The sequence below is a fragment of the Rhinatrema bivittatum genome, chromosome 6 (genome assembly GCF_901001135.1).
Source record: "Rhinatrema bivittatum chromosome 6, aRhiBiv1.1, whole genome shotgun sequence".
NCBI lineage: Eukaryota > Metazoa > Chordata > Amphibia > Gymnophiona > Rhinatrematidae > Rhinatrema > Rhinatrema bivittatum.
The window spans coordinates 140,903,694-140,926,870 of record NC_042620.1 but is presented as its reverse complement, the minus strand read 5'-3'; the positions used below and the strand labels follow the sequence as shown (position 1 = coordinate 140,926,870).

General features: G+C 51.4%; 1 protein-coding gene across 1 annotated transcript in view; it reads right to left on the bottom strand.

Annotated features, from left to right (window-relative positions):
- Window positions 1–23,177, bottom strand: part of WDR75 (WD repeat domain 75) — a 147,981-nt gene that overhangs the window by 111,606 nt on the left and 13,198 nt on the right. Inside the window, exons 3-4 of the mRNA XM_029605984.1 lie at window positions 16,825–16,890; window positions 3,284–3,383 (exon numbers count right to left, since the gene is read on the bottom strand). Coding sequence (XP_029461844.1) covers window positions 3,284–3,383; window positions 16,825–16,890 — 166 coding nt within the window. The remainder of the gene's footprint in view (window positions 1–3,283; window positions 3,384–16,824; window positions 16,891–23,177) is intronic.

Here is a 23,177-nt window from a genome sequence, read left to right as displayed (position 1 = left end):
CAGCATTTAATATTGCATCAACCCCTTTTGTTTCTTGTATCCAGAGCAGGGGGGAGGGGAAGGAAAAAGAAATCAGGTACCCTCATTAGGAAGGACAGTAAAATCAGGGGCTAAAAATAGTTACATTGTTGGTGGGTTAGATGCTACCCTTTTAAAGAGGATTGGAGTTTGCAGCAACCTTCATGGCTGCATAACCAAACTAATTTGGGTTTGTTTTTTTTTTTTTGTTTACTCAGAGCTAGAGTGGGGGCCGTCTGGGGCTTAGCTGATCTTGATATTCATTTTTATCTGCTAGGCCAATCAACTGTTCAGCCACAGTGGTCACAAAGAGCGGGAGAGTGCCAGTAGTCTGTCCCCGCTCTCAGAAGTGGCAGCAGCATGCAGCACTGTGCGACTTGGAGTGGAGCTGCTATCAGAACAATCTGAGCTGGAGATTTAGGGCACTAGACAGCATCTAACTCACGGCTAAAGGGTGGGAACTGGGTAGGAACTGGTACTTGTTTGGCCGCAAAGAGTGGCTGCAGCAGAGGGTCTGCTTCCTCCTGCAATGACTGCCACACCGTGGACCAGCAAACATGCTGCTGGTCCACAGAGCAGTGGTGGAAAAATACTGGTCTAAAAGACTATGGAGCCTTCATTCACAACTACCCAGAGTATTTTCTCCTATTTCTATGGCTATTAAAATCAGCACAGCCATTGCAGTGACAGTTCAGTTAACATGATATTTATTTATTTTATTTATTTTTAATTTTTATATACCGATGTTCCTGTAAAGAATACATATCGCACCATGATAGTAGGGACAGTTAACACAGTCCCTACTGCTTTCTCTCACGGATACCCTGCTTCTGAATCTGGAGAAAAAACAATCATACCTACTGGTTCTTCTAGATTTATCCTCAGCTTTCGATACGGTAAACCACTCACTACTATTAGACCAACTATCAAACATAGGAATTAAAGGCACTGCTCTCAGTTGGTTTAAATCGTTCCTATCAAACAGGTTCTACAAGGTCAGAGTAAACAATAAGGAATCTGAACCCATCCTATCAGACCAAGGCGTACCACAAGGTTCATCTCTCTCACCCACCCTGTTCAACATATACCTCCTCCCCCTCTGCCATCTGCTATCAAATCTCAAGCTTAAGCACTACCTCTATGCAGACGATATCCAGATCCTCATACCCATCACAGAATCTATTCAAAAAACCTTCTCCTTCTGGGAGGATTGTTTACAACCAATTAAACAACTCCTCTCCAACCTTAACTTGATTTTAAACTCCAGCAAAACAGAGATGCTACTTATCTCACTAGACCCACGTATCTACTCACCCAGCCTTTCGCAACCCTCCTCATTAAACATTTATCTCCCCTCAGACATCAGGGATCTAGGAGCATGGCTTGACAGCCAACTTAACTTAAAAAAATTTATAAATACCACCACCAAGGACTGTTTCTATAAACTACAAGTCCTCAAAAAGTTAAAACCACTCCTTCACTTTAACGACTTTCGCCTCGTCCTACAATCCATTATTTTTTCTAAACTCGACTACTGCAATGCAATTCTACTTGGCCTCCCTGCCAACAGTATTAAGCCTCTACAGATGGTACAAAACGCTGCTGCCAGAATACTAACAAACACCAATAAAAGAGAACATATTTCCCCCATTCTGAGCAACCTCCACTGGCTACCCATCAAACAGAGAATCCTTTTTAAAACCCTCACCATTATTCATAAATCAATACACAACACCGCACCGATATCACTCCAAATTCAACTTCGTCCACACCTATTCTCCAGACCCATCAGAAGCGCCTACAGAGGCACATTGTTCGCCCCTCCAGCAACATCATTACTAAGAAAAGAGCACTCTCAACTGCAGGACCACACCATTGGAACGCTCTCCCCCCAGACCTACGCCTCGAACCCAGTCTACCAGAGTTCAAAAAAAAGTTAAAAACCTGGCTCTTCAGGCAAGCGTTCCAGTCTCCAGAATTTAACTAAGCGCCTTATCCTGACTGAACTTAGGAATAGAGGGGTAGATTTTAAAAGAAGCGCGATCAGCCTACTTTTGCTTGCGCATCAGACTCAAGCAAAAGTACGCTGGATTTTAGTAGATACGCGCGGAGCCGCGCGTATCCACTAAAATCCTGGATCGGCGCGCGCAAGGCTATCGATTTTGTATAGCCTGCGCGCGCCGAGCTGCCTCCCCCCGTTCCCTCAGAGGCCGCTCCGAAATCGGAGCGGCCTCGGAGGGAACTTTCCTTTGCCCTCCCCTCACCTTACCCTCCCTTCCCCTACCTAACCCACCCACCCGGCCCTGTCTACACCCCCCCCTTACCTTTGTCGGGGATTTACGCCTCCCGGAGGGAGACGTAAATCCCCGCGCGCCAGCGGGCCTGCTGCGCGCCGAGCCGCGACCTGGGGGCGGGTACGGAGGGCGCGGCCACGCCCCCGGGCCGTAGCCACGCCCCCGTACCCGCCCCCAAAACGCTGCCAACACGCCCCCAAAACGCCGCGACGACCGGGCCCGCCCCCCGACACGCCCCCCTCCGAGAACTCCGGGACTTACGCGAGTCCCGGGGCTCTGCGCGCGCCGGGAGGCCTATGTAAAATAGGCTTCCCGGCGCGCAGGGCCCTGCTCGCGTAAATCCGCCCGGTTTTGGGCGGATTTACGCGAGCAGGGCTCTGAAAATCCGCCCCATTTTGTATTACAGTTAATAATATACAATATTATCCAAAATTAAAGTTCAATTTAATTTTATGTTTAATTTAAGTTTAACATGCTAATTGGCTTAATTTTAATTTAATTATGGAAATATTTAAGTATTTATTGTTATTGTTCAATGTTCAAGGATTGTATTATATGTTATTGTTCAATGTATTTTATATTATATTATTGTTCAATGTTCTTTGTAAAAAACCCTGGTCTGACCTCCCAGACCAGGGCAATCTTTTCGTTTCATGTAAACCGGACTGATTTGTATTGTATACAGGAATTCCGGTATATAAAAATTATAAATAAATAAATAAATAAATAAATAAATGATATATTCAGTGCTAACTGGCTAAATTCTGAATCCCATCCCCAGCACACCTCCAACCTTTATAGTCCAACTGAATTTGAGCTGCTTTTACCTGCACAAAGCCAGATTGTCGGGGGTGGGGGGAGAATTTTGAACAGATATTTACCCAGCTAAAACCTTGTTTTAAGAAGGTAAATCTTTTGAAAATTGACCTTCAAAATATCTATATTTCAAAAGCAGAAGAAACACAAAGTACCTGATGCTTCGTTGTTATTCTTTGGAATTATGGCAAACACAGAATCCTGCGCAGTAGCAGATGTATACAAGGCAAGAAGTTTGCAACCAACCAGAAAAGTCTAACAGAAAAAAAAAGAAATCCATCAAATCTCAGCGCACAAGGCTGAGAATGCAGATGCCAAGGATTGATGGCACTCAGCAGGCAAAGAGGGTTAAAATATATCAGATGGACAGCATTTTTATTTATACACTATACATGTTAATTTGTAGAATCACAATGCCAATTAGGTATAAGCCCAGGAAAGGAAATGAGGACTTCTATCTAACAGTTTGATCCATCCAAGTTTTCCTTGGAGCTTAAATTAGCCACACCCAAGATTTTTCCTACAAAATCCTTAGGTTCAAAGCTCTGTGCATTACATCAGTGTTTCCCAACCCTGTCCTGGAGGCACACCTAGCCCTGTTGGGTTTCAGGATTGCCACAATGAATATGTATGAGATAGATTTGCATACATTGGACAGCTTCTTGGGGGAGCAAAATGACAAGGCAATAGCTAAAGCCAGAAGAATGCTGGGCTGCATAGAGAGGGGGAAAGTAGAGTTGCTTACCTGTAACAGGTGTTCTCAGAGGACAGCAGGATGTTAGTCCTCACACATGGGTGACATCATCAGATGGAGCCCGGCACGGAACTTTGATCTCAAAGAATCTCAAACTTTCAAACATGCCCTATTGAGCATGTGCAGCTGTAGTCATCACCCTGCCCTCTAGGCAGAGTCCCTGAGTCCATGATATAGCTAATACATGGAGAAACGAACTCCCAGGGGATGCAAGTGGGTTTTGTAAGGACTAACATTCTGCTGTCTTCAGAGACAGCTTCCATTCTCCTGGGTCTAGACTTTCTCTGCTGAGGTAATCCACTGTGATGTTGTCTTTCCCGACAATGTGGACGGCCGAGATCTTCTGGAGATTCACTTCCGCCCACGACATGAGGGGATCTATTTCCAGAGACACCTGTTGGTTTCTGGTTCCTCCCTGACGGTTGATGTAGGCCATTGTTGTGGCTTTGTCCGACATTACTCTGACCGCTTTGTCTCGGAGTCTGTGACCAAACTGTAGGCAGGCTAGTCTGACTGCCCGACTCTTCTGTATTCCACTGCCCTTGGGCAGTTAGCTCTTCACAGTGTGCTCCCCATCCTCATAGGCTGGCGTCCGTGGTGAGCAGGATCCAGGTCGGTGAGGATAGTCTTGTTCCCTGGCTCAGGTGGCCATCTTGTAGCCACCATCGTAGTTGGGTTCGAACTCTGCCTAGGAGCTGTATACATATGGCGTAGTTCTGGGGCAGTGGATTCCATTGCGATAGGAGTGAGCGCTGTAGGGGTCTCATGTGAGCTCGTGCCCATGGCACTACCTCCAGTGTGGATACCATGAGACCGAGGACTTGTAGGTAATCCCATGCTATGGGGCGGAGTTCGCTCAGCAGGGTTTGCAACTGGTTCATCAGTTTTAATCTCCCTGTCGGGGTGAGGCTGACCTTGTCTTCTTTGGTGTCAAATCGGACTCCTAAGTATTCCAGAGACTGTGAGGGATGCAGACAGCTCTTGTTTGTTTTGACCACCCATCCGAGGCTCTCCAGTAGAGTTTTGACTCTGTTGGTTGCCTGGTGACTTTCCTCTGGGGATTTCACCCTGATAAGCCAATCGTATAGGTAAGGGGGTACGAGGATTCCTTCCTTCCTCAGTGTTGCTGCCACTACCACTATAGGATACTGGTGAATGTCTGGGGTGCTGTGGCTAACCCGAAGGGTAGTGCCCGGAACTGGTAGTTACGGTTCAGGATTTTGAAGCATAGGAAGCGCTGATGTTCTTGATGGATCGGAATGTGTAGGTAGGCTTCCAACAGATCCAGGGATGTGAGGAACTCTCCCGGTTGTTTCGCCCTTATTACAGAGCGTAGGGTTTCCATACGGAAGCGGGGAATCCTCAGATGACGGTTGACAGACTTGAGGTCCAGGATGGGCCTGAACGTCCCCTCTTTCTTGGGGACAATAAAATAAATGGAATAATGCCCAGTATTTATTTGTGGAGGCACTGGGGTTATGGCCTCGAGGGCCAGTAATCTGGTCAGTGTAGCTTCCACTGCCACCCTCTTGGAGGGGTTGTGGCAAGGGGATTCCACGAACTTATCTGGAGGGATTCGGAGGAAATCCAGGTAGTACCCCTCTCGAATGATGGTTAGGACCCACTTTTCCAAAGTTATCTCCACCGCCCAGAAGCCCCCTATGGCTTCTTCCTTTGGACGGGTCAGCCAATTCTCATTGTGGGGTGCGGCTGGGGCCTGGACCCGAGCTGGTTCCCCTTTTGTTGTGCTTGTTCCGAAAGGACTGGTTCCTGCCTGTAGGACGAGGCGCTTTATAAGTGTTTCTGTATGGATTGAAGCGCTGTGAACCTCTCTCCCTGGAGGGTTGGGGGGGAGGGTCGCTGGTTTCTCTTATTCCTGTCCTCCAGTAGCCGCAGCAGTGGGGACTTGCCCCATTTGTTAGTCAGTTTCTCTAGTTCGCTGCCGAATAGGAGGAATCCCTTGAAGGGCATCCTTGTGAGTCTTGTTTTGGAAGATGCGTCGGCTGACCAGCTTCGGAGCCAGAGTTGCCGCCTGGCTGCCACAGCTGATGACACTCCTCTAGCTGCGGTGCGCACCAGATCGGAAGCAGCATCCGCGAGGAATGATACTGCTGGTTCCATGGCTTCCCCAGGAGTGTTGCTCCTGGTCTGTGATAGGCAGGCACGTGTCACCATGGTGCAGTAGGCCGCTATTCATAGGGACCTAGGCGACGTCAAAGGACTGTTTAAGGTCTGTCTTGCGCATCTTTGAGCGCTGCACCTCCCTCTACTGGGATAGTAGTGCGCTTCGAGAGCGCGCAGACCATGGCATCCACTTTTGGGCATGTCAGAAGCTCTTTGGCCGCCGGGTCCAGAGGATACATGGCTGCCATAGCCCATCCCCCTTTGAATGTAGTCTCTGGAGCAATCCATTCCAGGTCAATTAGATGTTGAATGGCTTGTAACAGAGGAAAATGGCGGGAGGTCTGACGAAGTCCCTCTAGCAGGGGATTCATCTTGGGCTCCCCCGAGGCACTTGTGCCCGGGATAGCAAGCGCCTTCCGGCTGTGGGTGACCAGGTCTAGAAGTTCGTCCTTGGTGAAGAAGCATCTCAAGGTCAAATGAGGCTCTGTCCCCAGAGGGAGTTCCCCCTCCTCCAGGGGCTCTGATTCCTCCTCCGAGTTGTCCATGTCCCTGTAGGTGGGGCTTCTGGGCGGTGGATTCACTTCTCTGGGCCTAGAGGGGCCCGGGGCATAAAGTTCCTCTGGTGAAGGCTGTGACCGTGTTATAAGAAAATTATTACTTACCTGCTAATTTTCGTTCCTGTAGTACCATGGATCAGTCCAGACCGTGGGTTATGTCCCCATTCCAGCAGATGGAGTCAGCAAAAACCTCGAGGGGGCGTCACCATAAGTACTACTACCCCCTCTGCAGGAGTTCAGTATCGAGTATATCAAAGCCCGAGTAGAAAAACAGAACCCCCGAATTGAATCAAGTTTATACAACACGGCCAACAATAGCCGTCAACCATAGCAACGAAAAACTGGAGCGTCCTAGCAACGTGTAGGAGGCTGCACGAACAGTAAGGCAACTTGTGAGGAGCTGTGAACACAGAGAACATGGAAAATGGTAAAGCTGTGCACACAGTGAACAGTGACAATGGTAAAGGACAGATACCAGTACAGTCCCGTCGCGGAAACGGAGCAGGCTGAGCACCCAGATGTGGTGGGCGTCTGGACTGATCCATGGTACTACAGGAACGAAAATTAGCAGGTAAGTAATAATTTTCTTTTCCCTGTACGTACCTGGATCAGTCCAGACCGTGGGATGTACCCAAGCGTCCCTAAATCGGGTGGGGTCCTGCGAGGCCTGCTCGGAGAACCTGCTCACCAAAATGTCCCGAGACGGGAGAGGCGAGATGCAAACGATAGTGCCTCGCGAAGGTGTGTAACGACTTCCAGGTGGCCGCCCTGCAGATCTCTTGAGAAGAGACCGAACGGACCTCCGCCCAGGAAGCCGCCTGAGAGCGTGTGGAATGCGCTACGATGCCGGGCGGGGGAGTCCGCCCCGCCCCGACGTAGGAAGCGGCAATCCCCGCTTTCAACCACCTAGCAATGGTAGTCTTGGAGGCCTGGGAACCCTTCTTAGGCCCGGACCAAAGGACAAACAGATGGTCAGACGTCCGGAACTCGTTTGTAACCTCCAGATAGATGCGCAGCGTGCGTTGAACGTCCGGGAGTCGGAGAGACCTCGGCTCGGAGGAAGCGAAGGATGGCAACTCCACCGTCTGGTTCACATGAAACGCAGAGACCACCTTCGGGAGGAAGGAAGGTACGGTGCGGATCGAAACTCCGGAATCGGAAAACCGAAGGTAGGGTTCCCTGCACGACAGAGCCTGCAGCTCCGAAATGCGACGAGCGGAACAGATGGCCACCAAAAAGACCGTCTTGAGGGTAAGGTCCTTAAGTGTCGAACTGCGCAGTGGCTCGAACGGAGGCCCCGACAGGGCGCGAAGCACCAGGTTGAGACTCCAGGATGGACAAGGATCCCGTAGCGGAGGCCGCAGATGCTTGACACCCTTGAGGAAACGAGCGATGTCCGGATGTTGTAGGAGGGAGCCTTCCGCCCGCAACAGCGACCCAAGGGCGGACACCTGAACCCTCAAAGAGTTATAGGCTAGCCCCTTCTCTACCCCGGTTTGTAAGAACTGGAGAATCTGAGAAATCGAAGCTTTAGTAGGACTCGTGTCCTGACTAGTACACCACAGCTCGAACACCTTCCAGACTCGGACGTAGGCTACCGAAGTGGACGTCTTACGCGCCCGTAGCAACGTGGATACTACCGCCTCCGGGTACCCTCGGCGCCGGAGGCGACGCCTCTCAAAAGCCAGGCCGCAAGACAGAAGAGTTCTGCCTGCTCGAAAAATACTGGGCCCTGATGCAAGAGGAGGGGGAGGTGTCCCAGCCGGACAGGTCCGTCGACTACCAGCTGTAGCAGGTCCGCAAACCAAGGTCGGCGTGGCCATTCCGGAGCGACGAAAATCACCGTCCCCTGGTGTCCTTCTATCCTGCGGATCATCCTGCCTACGAGAGGCCACGGGGGAAACGCGTAGAGCAGAAGATGGGTCGGCCATGGGAGCGCCAGCGCGTCCACCCCTTCCGCGCCGCGTTCCCTTCGCCGACTGAAGAAGCGGGGGGCCTTGGCGTTGAGCGCTGATGCCATCAGATCTAGGTGGGGAGCCCCCCACCGATGGACGAGGAGCTGCATCGCCTCTTCGGACAGGGACCACTCTCCTGGGTCCAGCAGTTGACGACTGAGGAAGTCCGCCTGCACATTGTCCACTCCGGCTATGTGAGACGCCGCTAGCCGCACGAGATGGCGCTCCGCCCATTGCATGAGCAGCGCCGCCTCTAGAGCGACCTGCGGGCTGCGCGTGCCTCCTTGGCGATTGATGTAGGCCACGGTGGTAGCGTTGTCCGAAAGTATCCTGACCTCCCGGTTCCGAAGAAGCGGGAGAAAATGTCGCAGAGCGAGCCTTACCGCTCTGGTCTCCAGACGATTGATGGACCATGTCGCCTCCACCGCGGACCATGTCCCTTGCGTGGCGCTGCGATTGCAGACCGCGCCCCATCCCACCAGACTGGCGTCGGTGGTGACCACCACCCAATCCGGTACGGCGAGGGACACCCCTCGAGCTAGGTTGGACGGCTCCAGCCACCAGCCCAGACTGTCCCTGGCCTTCTGAGGGAGCGGGAGGACCACCTGGTAATCCTGCGAGAGTGGCTTCCAACGGGAGAGGAGCGCCCACTGTAAGGGCCGGAGGCGCGCAAATGCCCAAGGGACCATGTCGATTGTGGATCCCATCACTCCCAGGAGTTGCAGGTAGTCCCAGGAAGTGGGATCTGGCAACGCAGAGAATCGCAGTATGTGATCCCGCAAAGAGTGCGCCTTGTCCTGTCGCAGGAAGACCATGCCCAGTCGGGTGTCGAAGGTCGCCCCCAAGAAATCCAAGCACTGAGAGGGCACGAGGGAGCTTTTGGAAAAATTCACTACCCAGCCCAGGGAATGCAGGAACCGTAGCACCCGGGACACCGCTGCTTGGCCGTGGGTGAAGGACTTCGCCCGTATGAGCCAATCGTCGAGATAGGGGTGGACTAGGATACCCTCCTTCCGAAGGGCCGCAGCCACGACTACCATGATCTTGGTGAAGGTACGCGGTGCCGTTGCCAGCCCAAACGGGAGAGCGACAAACTGGAAGTGCTGGTCCAGAATCTTGAACCGGAGAAGATGATGATGATCCGGACGGATGGGAATATGTAAGTAAGCCTCCGTGAGGTCCAGGGAGGCGAGGAACTCCCCCGGATGGACCGCCGCAATCACCGACCGCAGTGTCTCCATGCGAAAGCGGACCACTCGGAGGGACTTGTTGACTTCCTTGAGGTCCAGGATGGGCCGAGACGATCCGTCCTTCTTTGGGACTACGAAGTAGATGGAATAGTGGCCCAAGCCCACCTCTCCGAAGGGCACGGGCACAATAGCGCCTATCTCCTGAAGCCTGTCCAGCGTTGACTGCACCGCTCGTCTCTTGAGAGCCGAGCCACACGGGGAGAAAATGAAACGACCCTTTGGTGGGCGGACAAATTCCAATGCGTAGCCGTGCTTTACGGTGTCCAGAACCCACTGGTCTGAGGTAATCCGCGCCCACTCCTGGTAGAACAACGTTAGCCGTCCCCCGATCCTGGGTACGGCGGAGTGGGCGAGCCTGGCATCATTGAGAGGACTTGGGTGAGGGATTACCTGCCCCTGGAGAGGTGCGGGCGGGCCTGCGTCCGCGAAAGGAACGCGTCCAGGGCTGAGACCTGGGCGCGGCAGGCCGGGAGCCCCCCGGCCTGTAACTCCGGTAACGTCGCTGCGCCCTGGCCCTAGTCCGGGAAGAAGCAAACGCACGAGAAGGACGATATCTATCCTCCGGAAGGCGGTGAACCGCGTTCTCTCCCAGGGACTTGATGAGCTGGTCCAGATCTTCTCCAAAGAGGAACTTACCCCTGAAAGGCAGGGAGCCCAGACTTGACTTAGAAGACGTATCCGCCGCCCAGTTGCGGAGCCAAAGCAGGCGTCTGGCCGCCACCACCGAAACCATGGACCTAGCCAGGACTCGGAACAGGTCATACGAGGCATCCGCCCCGTATGCTACCGCAGCTTCTAACCGATCCGCCTGGGCGGCCTCCGCAGCAGGCAGATCCTGGGAGGTGAGGAGTTGCTGTACCCACAGGAGGCTCGCACGCTGGGCGAGGGAACTGCACATCGCTGCCCTCATCCCCAGGGCGGAGACCTCGAAGACCCTCTTCAGAAAAATCTCCAATTTGCGATCTTGCGTGTCCCGCAAGGCCGCCCCTCCCGTCACCGGAATTGTCGTCCTCTTAGTGACCGCTGAAACTGCGGAGTCCACTCTCGGTACCTTGATGAGATCCAGGAAATCCTGTGGTAGTGGATACAGCCTTTCCATGGCGCGACCTACCTTTAGAGAAGCCTCAGGGGTATCCCATTCCCTCGTGAGAAGCTGCAGGAACGATTCGTGAATGGGAAATGCCCGGGCCCTCGGCCGCAGGGCAGCAAGGACCGGGTCCCCCTTCTTCGAAGATGTGACAACCGCAGGCGCTACTGGAGCGGGCGGCTCTGGCGGCGGGTCCAGATCCAATTCCTGAATAATTCGTGGGATGAGCTCCTCCAGTTCTTCCCTCTGGAAGAGCCGCAGCGTACGCGGATCGTCTCCTTCCGGCGTGGGGTCCCCTTGGCCCAAGTCTGGGAAATCGGGATCAAGGGCCCCTGGGTCTGGCCCCGCACCCACCGGTCCTGGGACCGTCCGGACGCGGGAGGGAGGACGGGGGGCCCCCACTCCCGCCGAGACGGGGGGGGCCGGAGCCGCGGGCGAGGTCCGACACAGTTTGGCAGGGGGGGGTCCCACCGGGTCATCCAATCCCTGCAGGTAAGCCGTGTGCATAAGGAGTATAAACTCCGGGGAAAACCCTGGTCTGGCCGAGGGGGCTCCGGTAGGCGGTGGCTCCGCGCTGGCTTGCCCCTGCGAGCCTTGCTCAGGCAGCAAGGCCGGGGGCGAATCCGCTGCCGAATCCCTGTCATCCGGCGTGTCCTGTGATCCCTCCGGACGCTGAGTGCTCAAAATGGCCGCCGTTCCCGCCAGGAATGGGGGAGGGGCCGGCCGACGGCGTCCAGGCAAAGGCGCAAGAAATGAAAAATCCGCGGCGGGCTGAGAGGTGCCTTCTCCCCCGGGAAGGCACCGTGCACAGATGCCCTCCCGGGAGATGCGGGACCCCGGTTCGCCGCAGGCCGCGCCGCGCGTCGGTCGCGGCATCAGTGTCGCGGCGAAAAACCCGCGAAAACTAAAGTAAAAAAAAAAAATCAAAAAAAATCGAGGCCCGGGGTTCCGCGGGGAAGCGCGCCGCCGCCGCGGGGGGGCCCGATGGCCTGCACTGCCCGCCGGCGGAGAAGAGAACAAGTGTCGCGGGGGGGCCCTCCCGGCCGCACGGCCCGCCGAAGACGCAGAGACCTGCCTGCCTGCACCAGCAGCCCACGAGGAGCTGCAAAATGGCCGCTTTCAGGCTGGCCCGCGCGGAGAGGCCGGTAAAAACAGCATCCGCGAGGCAGGGCAGTTTGGGGAGCTGCAAGAAAATAACAGGCAAAACAACGCTACCACTTACCCCGTACGGTCCGAAGAAAACAGAAAGGACACACAGGACAAGGGTAAGCCACGCCTCCCCAAAATTGAACCCTTTCAATTAACTTTTTTTTTTTTTTTTTTTTTTTTTAACAAGAAAACTTGATTCAATAGAAATAGGCAAAAGCCCAAGAGAAAGGAGCAGAGGTAAAAGTCAAAAACCTAGCCAAGTTGGGAGAAACCCAAGTACCCTACTCGCATCTGCTGGAGTCAGAAGATACTGAACTCCTGCAGAGGGGGTAGTAGTACTTATGGTGACGCCCCCTCGAGGTTTTTGCTGACTCCATCTGCTGGAATGGGGACATAACCCACGGTCTGGACTGATCCAGGTACGTACAGGGAATGGAGGCTCCGTCTGCATGTGGACGAAGATGTGCAGGCCTTTGAAGAATTCCACCCAGGAGACAGACGTTGGGTCCAAGCTAAGAGGCGCTATGTCCCTGGGGGACCCCGTTTGAGGGGGGGTCCCGCTGGAATTTGCTAGGTCCAGGGTACTTATTGAGGAGCTAGCACTCAGTCCCGGATGGGGCTGGCCCTGGGCTGGATCCTCCAGGGCCTCCTCGCACTGGATACACAGGGCATTGGCCTCTTCCTGTTGTGCGGCTCTGCTGTGGCATGCTGTGCAGAGGCCCTGAGCCTCGAGCTCCTTTTCCGGTGGTGCCATGGATGTAGGCGCATAAAATCTGTTATACGCTCCGATGCGTTGACTATGCGCGCGTGGAATGGGTGTGCGCTTAGGATGTGCGCACAAGCGTAGATATGCGCCTGGCACAGTAAGCGCGTGTTCCGTGCGCACAAGTTACGCGCGTTACTTGAGCATGTGATGTTGTGTGCACAAGTAATTTGTGCGCCTGGCTCACCCTTTGTGCGCACGGATCGAGACGGCGGACAGGGCGGCAAACAGGGCCAAATGGCAACGGCGACCACGCGGACAAGATGGCGACCACCTCGGAGAGTCTCCACGTGGGAGGACTCTTGGATCTTACCGGGGCCTAGCCCTGCTAAGGTGGAGCAATCCGGTGGCACTGGTCCCGGCCGGCGACCTGTGTGACTCCTCGAGCTTCGGAGACCTGAGTCTTTAAAGAAGATTTCTACCTTACCTTGTCTCGGCGCTTCCCGGTTTCGCTCCGGGTGGTCTCCGGCTGCGGGGGGAGAAGGGAAATACCTTCACTGCCGCGCTCGAGGTTGCACCCACTGCCTCTCAGTCGCGCCCGAAATTGGGGGCTAGATCCCCGCCGAGGGTTGGCCACCAGACAGAGGCTCACCTCCGAGGGATCGCGGAAATCACCTCGGGAATTCTCAACTGGAGGAGGGACCAGAGGGTGTTACTGCAGGAGGGCGGGGCTCGTCTGTAGAGGTAAGAATTCTTGTTTCGGGTTTTCTCCGTTAAATTTACTCTAATGCTGTGAGAGCGTGCAGGTAGTCCCTAACTGCTAAGGAGACAGAAAATACTGAAAAGCTGCACTTCCTGCAGGGGTATATGTACTAGGGCTGACGTCAGATTGAAATCTGATCCGTCTCCAACTGCTATCAGGAGTACACTATACCCATTGGTCCTGAGTCCATCTGCTACACGCTAGGAAATTAAAATTCTGCATCTTTAATAACTTTTTTCTGTGTTACATTTTAAATTAATTACTTAAAGACTGTCATATATATTGTGTTATTTTGACAAATATAAAGTATGCAGAATTTTGCAGAATTTTTTTGGGTGCTGAATTCCCCCAGGAGTAAAAGGAGAGACAGAGATTCAAAAAAGCAAGGCTGCAGTTCAGCGATCAGCCTGTCAGGGATGGACCCCTCTTCTGAGGAAGGAGAAGACTCCCGACATTACCCTCCTGGTGCCAACTCCCCTTAGGGTTCGACCAGGAACACAGTCTTAGATCGGTCCTGTGGCTGCGGCACACAACCTGTTGTGTGTGCCACGAGGAAAACACACACATTCATACAGTAGAGGGCAAAGGAAAATTTGTTCTTACCTGCTCATTTTGTTCCAGTAATATCACAGATCAGTCAAGACAAATGGGTTTTGCATCCCTACCAGCAGATGGAGGCAGAGAATAAAAACTTTTCAGGCACTGCTACATAACAGAGAGGGCCACCTGCAATCCCTCAGCACTGACCTGTACCCAAGCCAAGATGTCCAAATCAACAAACTCCCCCCAAAAAACTGTGAGTGAGCAGAGGCTCAAAGTTGGAGCTCCCTAAAACTAGGATCCCCCTGTCTCAAACAAGGAATATACTAACATAACCTATGTACATTCTTAATAATTCTGTACATGATTACAAACTGGCGCAGCAACATCCAGAAGCGAGGAAGTCTTTTGAAAGAAGGGGATGGGTCTCTGGACTGATCTGTGATATTACAGGAACAAAAATTAGCAGGCAAGAACAAAATTTTCCTTTCCTGTGCATACCCCAAATCAGTTCAGGCAAGAGGATGTGCCCAAGACCCTCTAAACTGGTGGGAACTCAAAAGACCCACACGCAACACACTTTCCCCAAAAGCTGCCTCCTCTGGCACCTGCACATCCTAGCGGTTATGTTTAGGAAAAGTGTGAAGAGATGACCATGCCGCTGCACGACAAATCTCTTGCAGATAAATCAGCTGACACTCCGCCCAGGAGGTTGCCTGTGCCCTGGTGGAATGCGCCTGCAATCCTTCCAGTACAGCCCAACCCTTACAGATGTAAACTGTTTTTATCGCCTTCTTCAGGCATCTTGCATTAGTGCTCTTGGAAGCACTATTTCCCTTCTTTGCTCCACTGAACAGGACAAAAAGATGATCTGATTTCTGAAAGGCATTCGTCACCTTAAGATATTGCAAGAGGATTCACCGCACATCCAATAAGTGAATCTCCCTCGCCAGAGAAGCATCTGGTGAAAAATGCAGAAAAGCCAGTAGTTCAATTGTTTGGTTAAGAGAAAACGAGGAAACAACCTTAGGCAAAAGGAAGGAACTGTACATAACGACACATCATCCTCCAAAAATCAAAGGAAAGGGTCCTTACACATAGTTTGCAGCTCTGATATCATCCTAGCTGACCAACTGGCCAGAGAGAAAACAGACTTGAAGGTTAGATCCTTCAAAGAAGCTCTTCTAATTGATTAAAAGGGAGGACCATACAGAACTTGAAGGCCCAGATTAAGGTTCCAGGCCAGGTATAATGCCTGGACCAGAGGACACAGATGTTCGCCCCCTTCAGAAAATGCACTACATCCGGATGAGCTGCCAATGGTCTTCCTTGCACCTTTATCTTGAAGGCACCCTAAGGTGGCTACCTGAACCTGGAGGGAATTATAGGCCCAATCCCTTAGCCAAGCTGCTTTGTAAAAAGGCTAAAACTTGATGAACATCCACCTTCAATGGTTGCAACTTGTTCTGCAAACACCATGAGTCGAACACTCTCCAAACCCTGATATATATATATATAAGACGTGAAGGACCTCTTGCCTGAAGCAAAGTTGCAATCACAGGTGTATAACTGGCATGAAATCCAGACAAAACATGTACTAGGGAGTGGGCATCAGCTCCCAAGGGGATTGCTGCCTATACCCCTGTGGAAAGACAGATGGAAGCCCAAGCCCACCCCCCCGAAGGAGGCCTCAACTTGCTGGAGACGTGGGGCTGCAAGCATGCAACATCTACCACTGCTGTGAGATGGTTCACGGCCTTCGCTGTGGTTAACTGATCCCTTTTCCCCATGGGCTTAGAGGCTAACAGCTGGTAAATCAATGGCAGGAATGGAAAAGGGCAAAGAGCCTATGATGCTGGAGACACCCCCATGGCAGAGATTCATACTAGCATAAAGAGAAGAGATGAAAGAAATCCCAGCAATAGAAGATCCTATCCCTGCCAATGCCCCCTTGACAACTACCTCTCTCATAAAGGTGCTAGAAACACTCCACCGATTCTGCTTCCCACCTCTTTGCTTTTTTTTTTTTTTTAAAGTTTTACGTGGTACTTGCAGCAAGCAAAGGAAAGAGAGGAAGGGGGCTGTTTTCTGAGATTCCTGCACCTGCCTCAAGAGGGAGAGCCCCCCCCCTGGATCCACTGGGCCAAAAAGTCCAGGAGCTGTTTTGAAGGGGTGATTGTCTAGGACCAATGAGAGGAAATTAGCCCCAAACAGAACAGCTGCCCAAGGAGCCAGACAATGCCTGCTCAACCAGGCAGAGGCTAACCAAGACACTGGGAGGTTGAACACCCTGCTGCATTAGACCATGTGTCCACTCACTGCATCTCCCTTATAACCAATGATGTCATCACAGAAAAAATGATGATAGAGTGAACCCATTAATCTGGACTGACCTAGCAGGATAAGGAAACACCAAAATATTCACAAGTTATACCGCAGTACTACATGTAATATTTTCAAAACACATACACAAGCAAAACCTGATTTCACCAAAGAAATGAGCATGTTATTGTTATCTTTCGCTTACTTGAATTGTTACTCCAGTTATACCCTTGTTAAATGTAAACCGATCCGATATGGTTATTTACTATGAAGGTCGGTATAAAAAAATTGTTAAATAAATAAATAAATAAATGTTTGCAAACTCCTTTATATAAAACTACTGCTTGCACTTACAATCCTGGGGCTCCCAGGATCCAACGTTGCATGGCTTTCCTTTCACTGACTACACTCATTCTTTTTGGCAAGAAGAGACCTCAATCACTGTCGAACTAACCAGCCTTCCAGTGAATCAAAGGTAAAAACTCCACATACCTTTATTAAGATTCCATCCGTAAAGTCCCAGAGTTTAATACTGCCATCCAGTGAGCAAGAATACAACTAGAGGAGGAGGAAAAAATAAAATCAGAAGACCGATAGAAAAAAGTAAAAAAGGGACAGTCACAGGAAAACACAGATCTGCAAAGAAAAACAAAAAACTGGCAAATAAACATTCTCCAGTTTATTAGGCAACGACCATTATGCAGTTTAAATGTGCCAGTGAAAAGCATAGTCAGAGTTCACATAATGAACCTCAACTGAATCAGCAGCAAAAAGATGCTCACTGCACAAAGCCACAAATTTCATTCAATGAAAGCATCTTCTCTTTTGTATATCTGTTCCAACGCCGGTGCTACTGTATCAGAAAGATGTAACACGGTCTACAACTTCCCAATGCCTGCAGTGCTGTCATACTGAGTACCAGAAGCAGCACTGCTGAGGTTATCACCTATGCTTTCAATGCTCAACATGCTTTAGTGAGCTCTTTGAAGCAGGGATCCATAAGTAATCTAGTACAGCACTGCATCTGCTGCCTGCATATTGTAAATAAAAATATTACAAGGGAAAACTAAAAGAATCACCTTAACAATGATAATCTTGCAAATACATTCTCTGGCATCCTTCTAATACAGGAGGCACGCTACTATAAAAAGAGTATGCAAATCCAGTCCTCAGATAGGTTAACTAAAATATGCAAATATAAAGGAACATTGGTCCTTACCTACTAATTTTCGTTCCTGTGGTACCACGGATCAGTCCAGACTCCTGGGTTTTGCCTCCCCCTCCAGCAGTTGGAGCCAGACAAGTTTTTGACTGACACTGCCACTTAAGTTGAGGTGCCACCTGCAGTCCGTCAGTATTTAACTGTACCCAAGCCAGATGAATAGAAATGCAACCAACATTAACTATCTACAATTTCCTCCAAAGAGCAGAGGGAAGAAGAAAACCTTAGAAATTCAATAAGAACCCTTGCCCGCACAACACAACTGCGCGGGACCAGAACCTGAAGCCAAGCACTGATCGAGTGGACTCTCAAATACCCGTATCCCAGACTGGATGGATTCTGAACTGATCCGTGATACTATAGGAACGAAAATTAGCAGATAAGGACCAATTTTCCTTTCCCTGGATGTACCCGGATCAGTGCAGACTCCTGGGATGCACCAAAGCTTCCCTACACTGGGTGGGACCCTGACAGTCCCGCTCGAAGCATACTTTTGCCAAAACCCCTTGTTTCTGAGGCCTGGACATCCAGATGGTAGTGTCTGGCAAACGTGTGCAAAGACTTCCAAGTAGCTGCCCTACAGATCTCGTGGCGAAACCCGCTGGTACTCAGCCCAAGAGGCCGCTTACAAGCGGGTAGAATGAACATGAAGCCCAATAGGCACCGGCCAACCTTTAGCAATGTACACCAAACAGATAGCCTCCTTCAACCACCGAGCAATAGTGGCCAGAGAAGCATCATGCCCTCTCTCCTGGGGCCACTCGACAGCACAAAAAGATGATCTGACATGCGGAAACTGTTGGCAACATCCAAGTAACATAACAGGGCCCGCCTCACGTCCAATCTTTGCAAATCTCTAGACTGAGGCGTGGAAGAATCTGAAATCAGGAAAGAAGGGAGCTCCACAGATGATTCAAATGAAAAGATGATATCACCTTAGGTAGAAAGGAGGGAAACGTTCAAGGATACGCCTGTATCTGTAATCCTCAAGAAGGGTTCTCTACAGAATAAGGCCTGAAGCTCCAACACCTGCCGAGCTGAGGATATAGCCACTAGAAAAATCACTTTCAAAGTAAGATCCTTTAGTGTCATGCGCTTTAAGAGCTCAAACGGTGACTTATGCATGGCCCTCAAAACTAGATTGAGGCTCCAGGAAGGACAAGGATTCCGGACGAGAGGACGTAAATGCTTCATCCCCCTAAGGAAGCGCACCACGTCCAGATGAGCTGCCAAGCGAACTCTGCGCACTCTACCCCGAAGGCAACCCAGGGCCACTACCTGAACTCTCAGGTAATTAAAGGAAAAAAAACTTTTAACCAGACCATCTTGTAAAAAGGCCAAGACCTCACTCACGGAGGCACAGATAGGATCCACCCTGTGTTCCATGCACCAAGACTCAAAAAAAAAAAAAAAAAAAAAAAAAAAAAAGCCACCCCACAACCTGACATATGCCAGGGAAGTAGAGTTTTTCCTGGACTGCAAGAATAGCAATCACAGCATCCCAATAACCCTTAGGCACTCCCTCTCAAAAGCCAGGCTAATAGACAAAAGCGAACTGCTTCTTTCAAACAAATGGGACCTTGTTGGAGGAGATTTGGCAGGAGGAAGGGGCTGTCCATCGCTAGTTTGACCAGGTCCGCAAACCACGGCTGCCTCAGCCATTCCGGTGCTACGAGAATTATGTACCCATCTCAATACCTTGCTGATTAGCGGCCACGATGGAAACACATACAGCAGGATATCCGACAGCCAAGGGAGGACCAGAGCGTCCACCCCTTCTGCTCCCGACATTGACTGAAGAACTTCAGGGCCTTGGCGTTGCGGAAAGTTGCCATCAAGTCCATGCAGGGCCGGTTCCACCTGCGGCATATAAGGCGAAAGGCTTCCTCTGAAAGTTCCTACTCCTCGGGTTCCAGTTGGTGATGGCTCAGGAAGTCCACTTGAATGTTGTCTGAGCCTGCAATACGAGAAGCTGCTATCCTCTCCAGATGCAGTTCTGCCCAGCGGATCAATTCCTGGGCTTCCAGAGCTACTGCTCGGCTCTTGGTGCCTCCCTGGCGATTTATGTAAGCCGCGGCTGTCGAACTGTCTGACAGGATCCTTACTAATCTTCCCCTCACCAGAGGTTAGAGAGCCTGGAGAGCAAGTCGCACGGCTCTGGTCTCCAACCGGTTGATGGACCACCGACTCCATCACCAACCAATGGCACTGGACCGATCTGTTCTGACAGCCTGCACCCCAACCGGAGAGGCTGGCATTCATGGTTACCACTATCCAAGAGGGGACTACCAGGTCTAACCCTCGACGAAGCTTGTCCGGGGTGAGCCACCAGGAGAGACTGGACCGTGCAGATTCTGTAAGCGGAAGCTGGAACTGCTCAGAGATCGGATCCCAACGGGATAATAAGGCTGACTGAAGAGGCCTCATATGAACAAATGCCCATGGGACCAACTCCAGGGTGGAAGCCATCGACCTAAGAACCTGCAGGTAATCCCAGACCCTGGGCATGCGCACAGACAACAGCGAGCGAACCTGAGCTTGCAATTTGTGGATCCACTCCTCGGTGAGGAACACCTTTCACAACCTCATGTCGAAGAGGGCTCCCAAGAACTCCAGGGTCCAGGAGGGAACCAGATGACTCTTGGTCAAATTGACTATTTACCCCAGGGACCACAAGAGGTACAGGACCCGATCCACTGCCTCCTGACAGAAAGACTCTGACTTCACTCAAATCAGCCAGTCGTCCAAATAAAGGTGGCCCAGAACTCTGTCCTTCCGAAGGGCAGCTGCCACCACCACTACCGCATTGGTGAAGGTTCTGGACACTGTTGCTAGGCTCAAAGGCAGGGCACAAAACTGGAAATGTTCTCCAAGGCTCAGGAACTGAAGGAATCTTTGGTGGTCGGGCCGAATCCTGATGTGCAGGTAAGCCTCCGTCAAGTCCAGGGATGCTAGGTAGTCCCCCTTGTGAACCACTGCAATTACCAACCGCAAGGTCTCCATGCGAAATTGCGGCACTTGAAGCACTCTGTTCACCTTCTTCAAATTGGGGATGGGCCGGAAGGTGCCTTCCTTCTTTGGCACTACGAAGTAAATGGAACAACTGCCTGTTCTTTGCTGTGCAGGAGGCACCGGCACAATGGCCCCCAGCACGCTGAGGCAATGGACGGTAGCTCACACTGCTAACTCCTTTTGCTGGTAAGAGCATGGGGAGACGAGAAAACAGTTTCTGAGAGGCTGAGCAAATTCTAAAGCGTAATCTTGACTTATTACGTCCAAGACCCACTGGTTGGAGATAATTCTGGCCCACTCCTCGTAAAAGGGCACCAGCCGGCCCCCTATTAGCGGCACCGAGTAGTGGACCGGCCTCACCTCATTGGGAAGATTTTGCTTCTCCCACGCTCTGGGGGATCCGTCTCTGCCCGGCCAGCGGCCGCGAAAAGGTTGACTCCATGATGGCTGCCTGCTCGACGGCTGCTTGGAAGAAGAACCTGAAGATCTAGATACCTGAAATCTATGATTTCCCCGGAACTGACAGGAAAAGGAAGTTCTCGCTTTCAGCTTATCCTCGGGCAATTTGTGAACTTTATTCTCCCCTAAGGATTTGATCATCTCCTCCAATTCCTAGCCAAACAGCAGCTTACCCTTAAAGAGCAAAGAACCTAGCCGCGCCTTGGAGGAGATGTCTGCCGCCCAATTCCTCAACCAGAGGAGCCTGCGAGCAGAAACAGCAGATATCATGGTTCTAGCCAAGGTCCTCAGCAGATTGTACAACGCATCTGCACCGTAGGCCACCATGGCTTCCAGACGCTCTGCTGGAGGGACTCCACATCCGACAGGGACTTATCCATTTGGAGTTTTTGCACCCAGCGAAGCCGCTCTTAACATAAAACTGCTGCACATAGCAGCCCAAGCCCCCAGAGCGGAGTCCACAAATACCTTCTTGAGGTGGATTTCCAGCTTCCTATCTTGAATATCCTTGAGCGCTGCAGCGGCAGTCACAGGGTTGGTCGTCTTCTTAGTAACCGCGGACACCGCAGCTGTAGAACTAGCCTTTCAACATCCAGGCTGACAGAGACAAAGCCCTGAGGTTTGGATGGCACAGCCTGCCCTGATCAGGTCAGGGGCAGGTCCCCAGACCGATCGGTTCTCTAATAAGAGAGATCCTGCAGAAGTAGGAACAGACTTGCCTCAGCCAATGGGAGGCAATGAGAATCATGGGCCCCCCTGTCCTGCCAGAACTTCAGGAGAGTCTTCATTACCAGAGGAAGTGGAGGATACGCATGTGGCCAGAGGAAGTGGAGGATACGCATGTGGCCCTTGTCCCAATGGCAGGCAAAGGCGTCGGAGGCTGGTTTGTCGTCCCTCCTGAACAGGGAGCAGAAAATGTCTCACTTCGCTGTTGCAGGGGGAGGCAAAGAGGTCCATGTCCAGGATCCCCCAGAGACGGGAGATGCGATCCGCCGCTGCTGGATCCGGGGAATGCTCGACTCAGCCGGTCTGCCACCACATTCTCCATCCCGGCCAGGTACATGGCTCAGAGCAAAATGCCCTGGGACCAAACCCACGACCAAATTTGAACAGCCTCCTGACACAGGAGGAACGACCCCATACCTCCCTACTTGTTGATATTGTTGGATAAGTGATCCCAGAATGCCCATAGAGCATAGAAGATCGCCCTCAGCTCCAGGAAGTTGATTTGGCACTAAGCTTCCCGCGCAGACCACAGACCTTGCATGCGGAGGCCACCCACATGCATGTCCCAGCCCAGGGTGGATGCATTTGTAATAAGCACAACCAGGATAGGGGGAGACTAAAAAGGAACCCCCTGCTCCAGATTGGGCACTCTCCCATCAAGACAGGGAAATATGACAGGGTCCACTGAGCTCTGCGCATATGCAAGCAAACAAAGGGCCATGCACATATTTATTTTATTTATTTTTAACTTTTCTATACCGATGTTCCTGTAACAGATACAAATCACATCGGTTTACAATGTAACGCAAAATTCGCTCTTGGGCGATACAATGAACAGGGGAGACAATTAACAATGGATCGGGTCATAACAAAGCATAACAGAAACCTAACATGTCATCTCAAAACCGGTGAGATGATAACTGAGAAAAACAAGTAGAGACAAAGTACTGGACTGAGGAGTCTTACTAAAGTGACAGCCAGAATGAATCGGGCAGAGGGAAAGGGAAGGTTAGGTGTCAGAGAAAGTTTGGATGAATAGCCAAGTCTTGAGGTTTTTTTTTTTTTTTAAATCATTGGGCACGGCTCTTGCCTGAGGTCCGGAGGCAATGCGTTCCATTGATGGGGTCCTGCTGTCGATATGGCACGCTTCCTTAAGGATGTTTTCGCTTGCGGGGCGTAAAGAGTGTCTTTATAGACACTTCTGATTGGTCTAGATGAGGAATGTGGTCTTAGTTGTATAGAAGTGTTGAGGGATGATAGGTTGTGTTTCACTTTATGTATGATCATGAGGACTTTGAAGAGAATTCTGTATTTGATGGGTAGCCAGTGGAGATACTGAAGGGTGGGGGTGATATGTTCCCTTTGTTTGGTATTGGTGAGAATCCTGGCTGCTGAGTTCTGGACCATTTGGAGGGGTTTGATATAG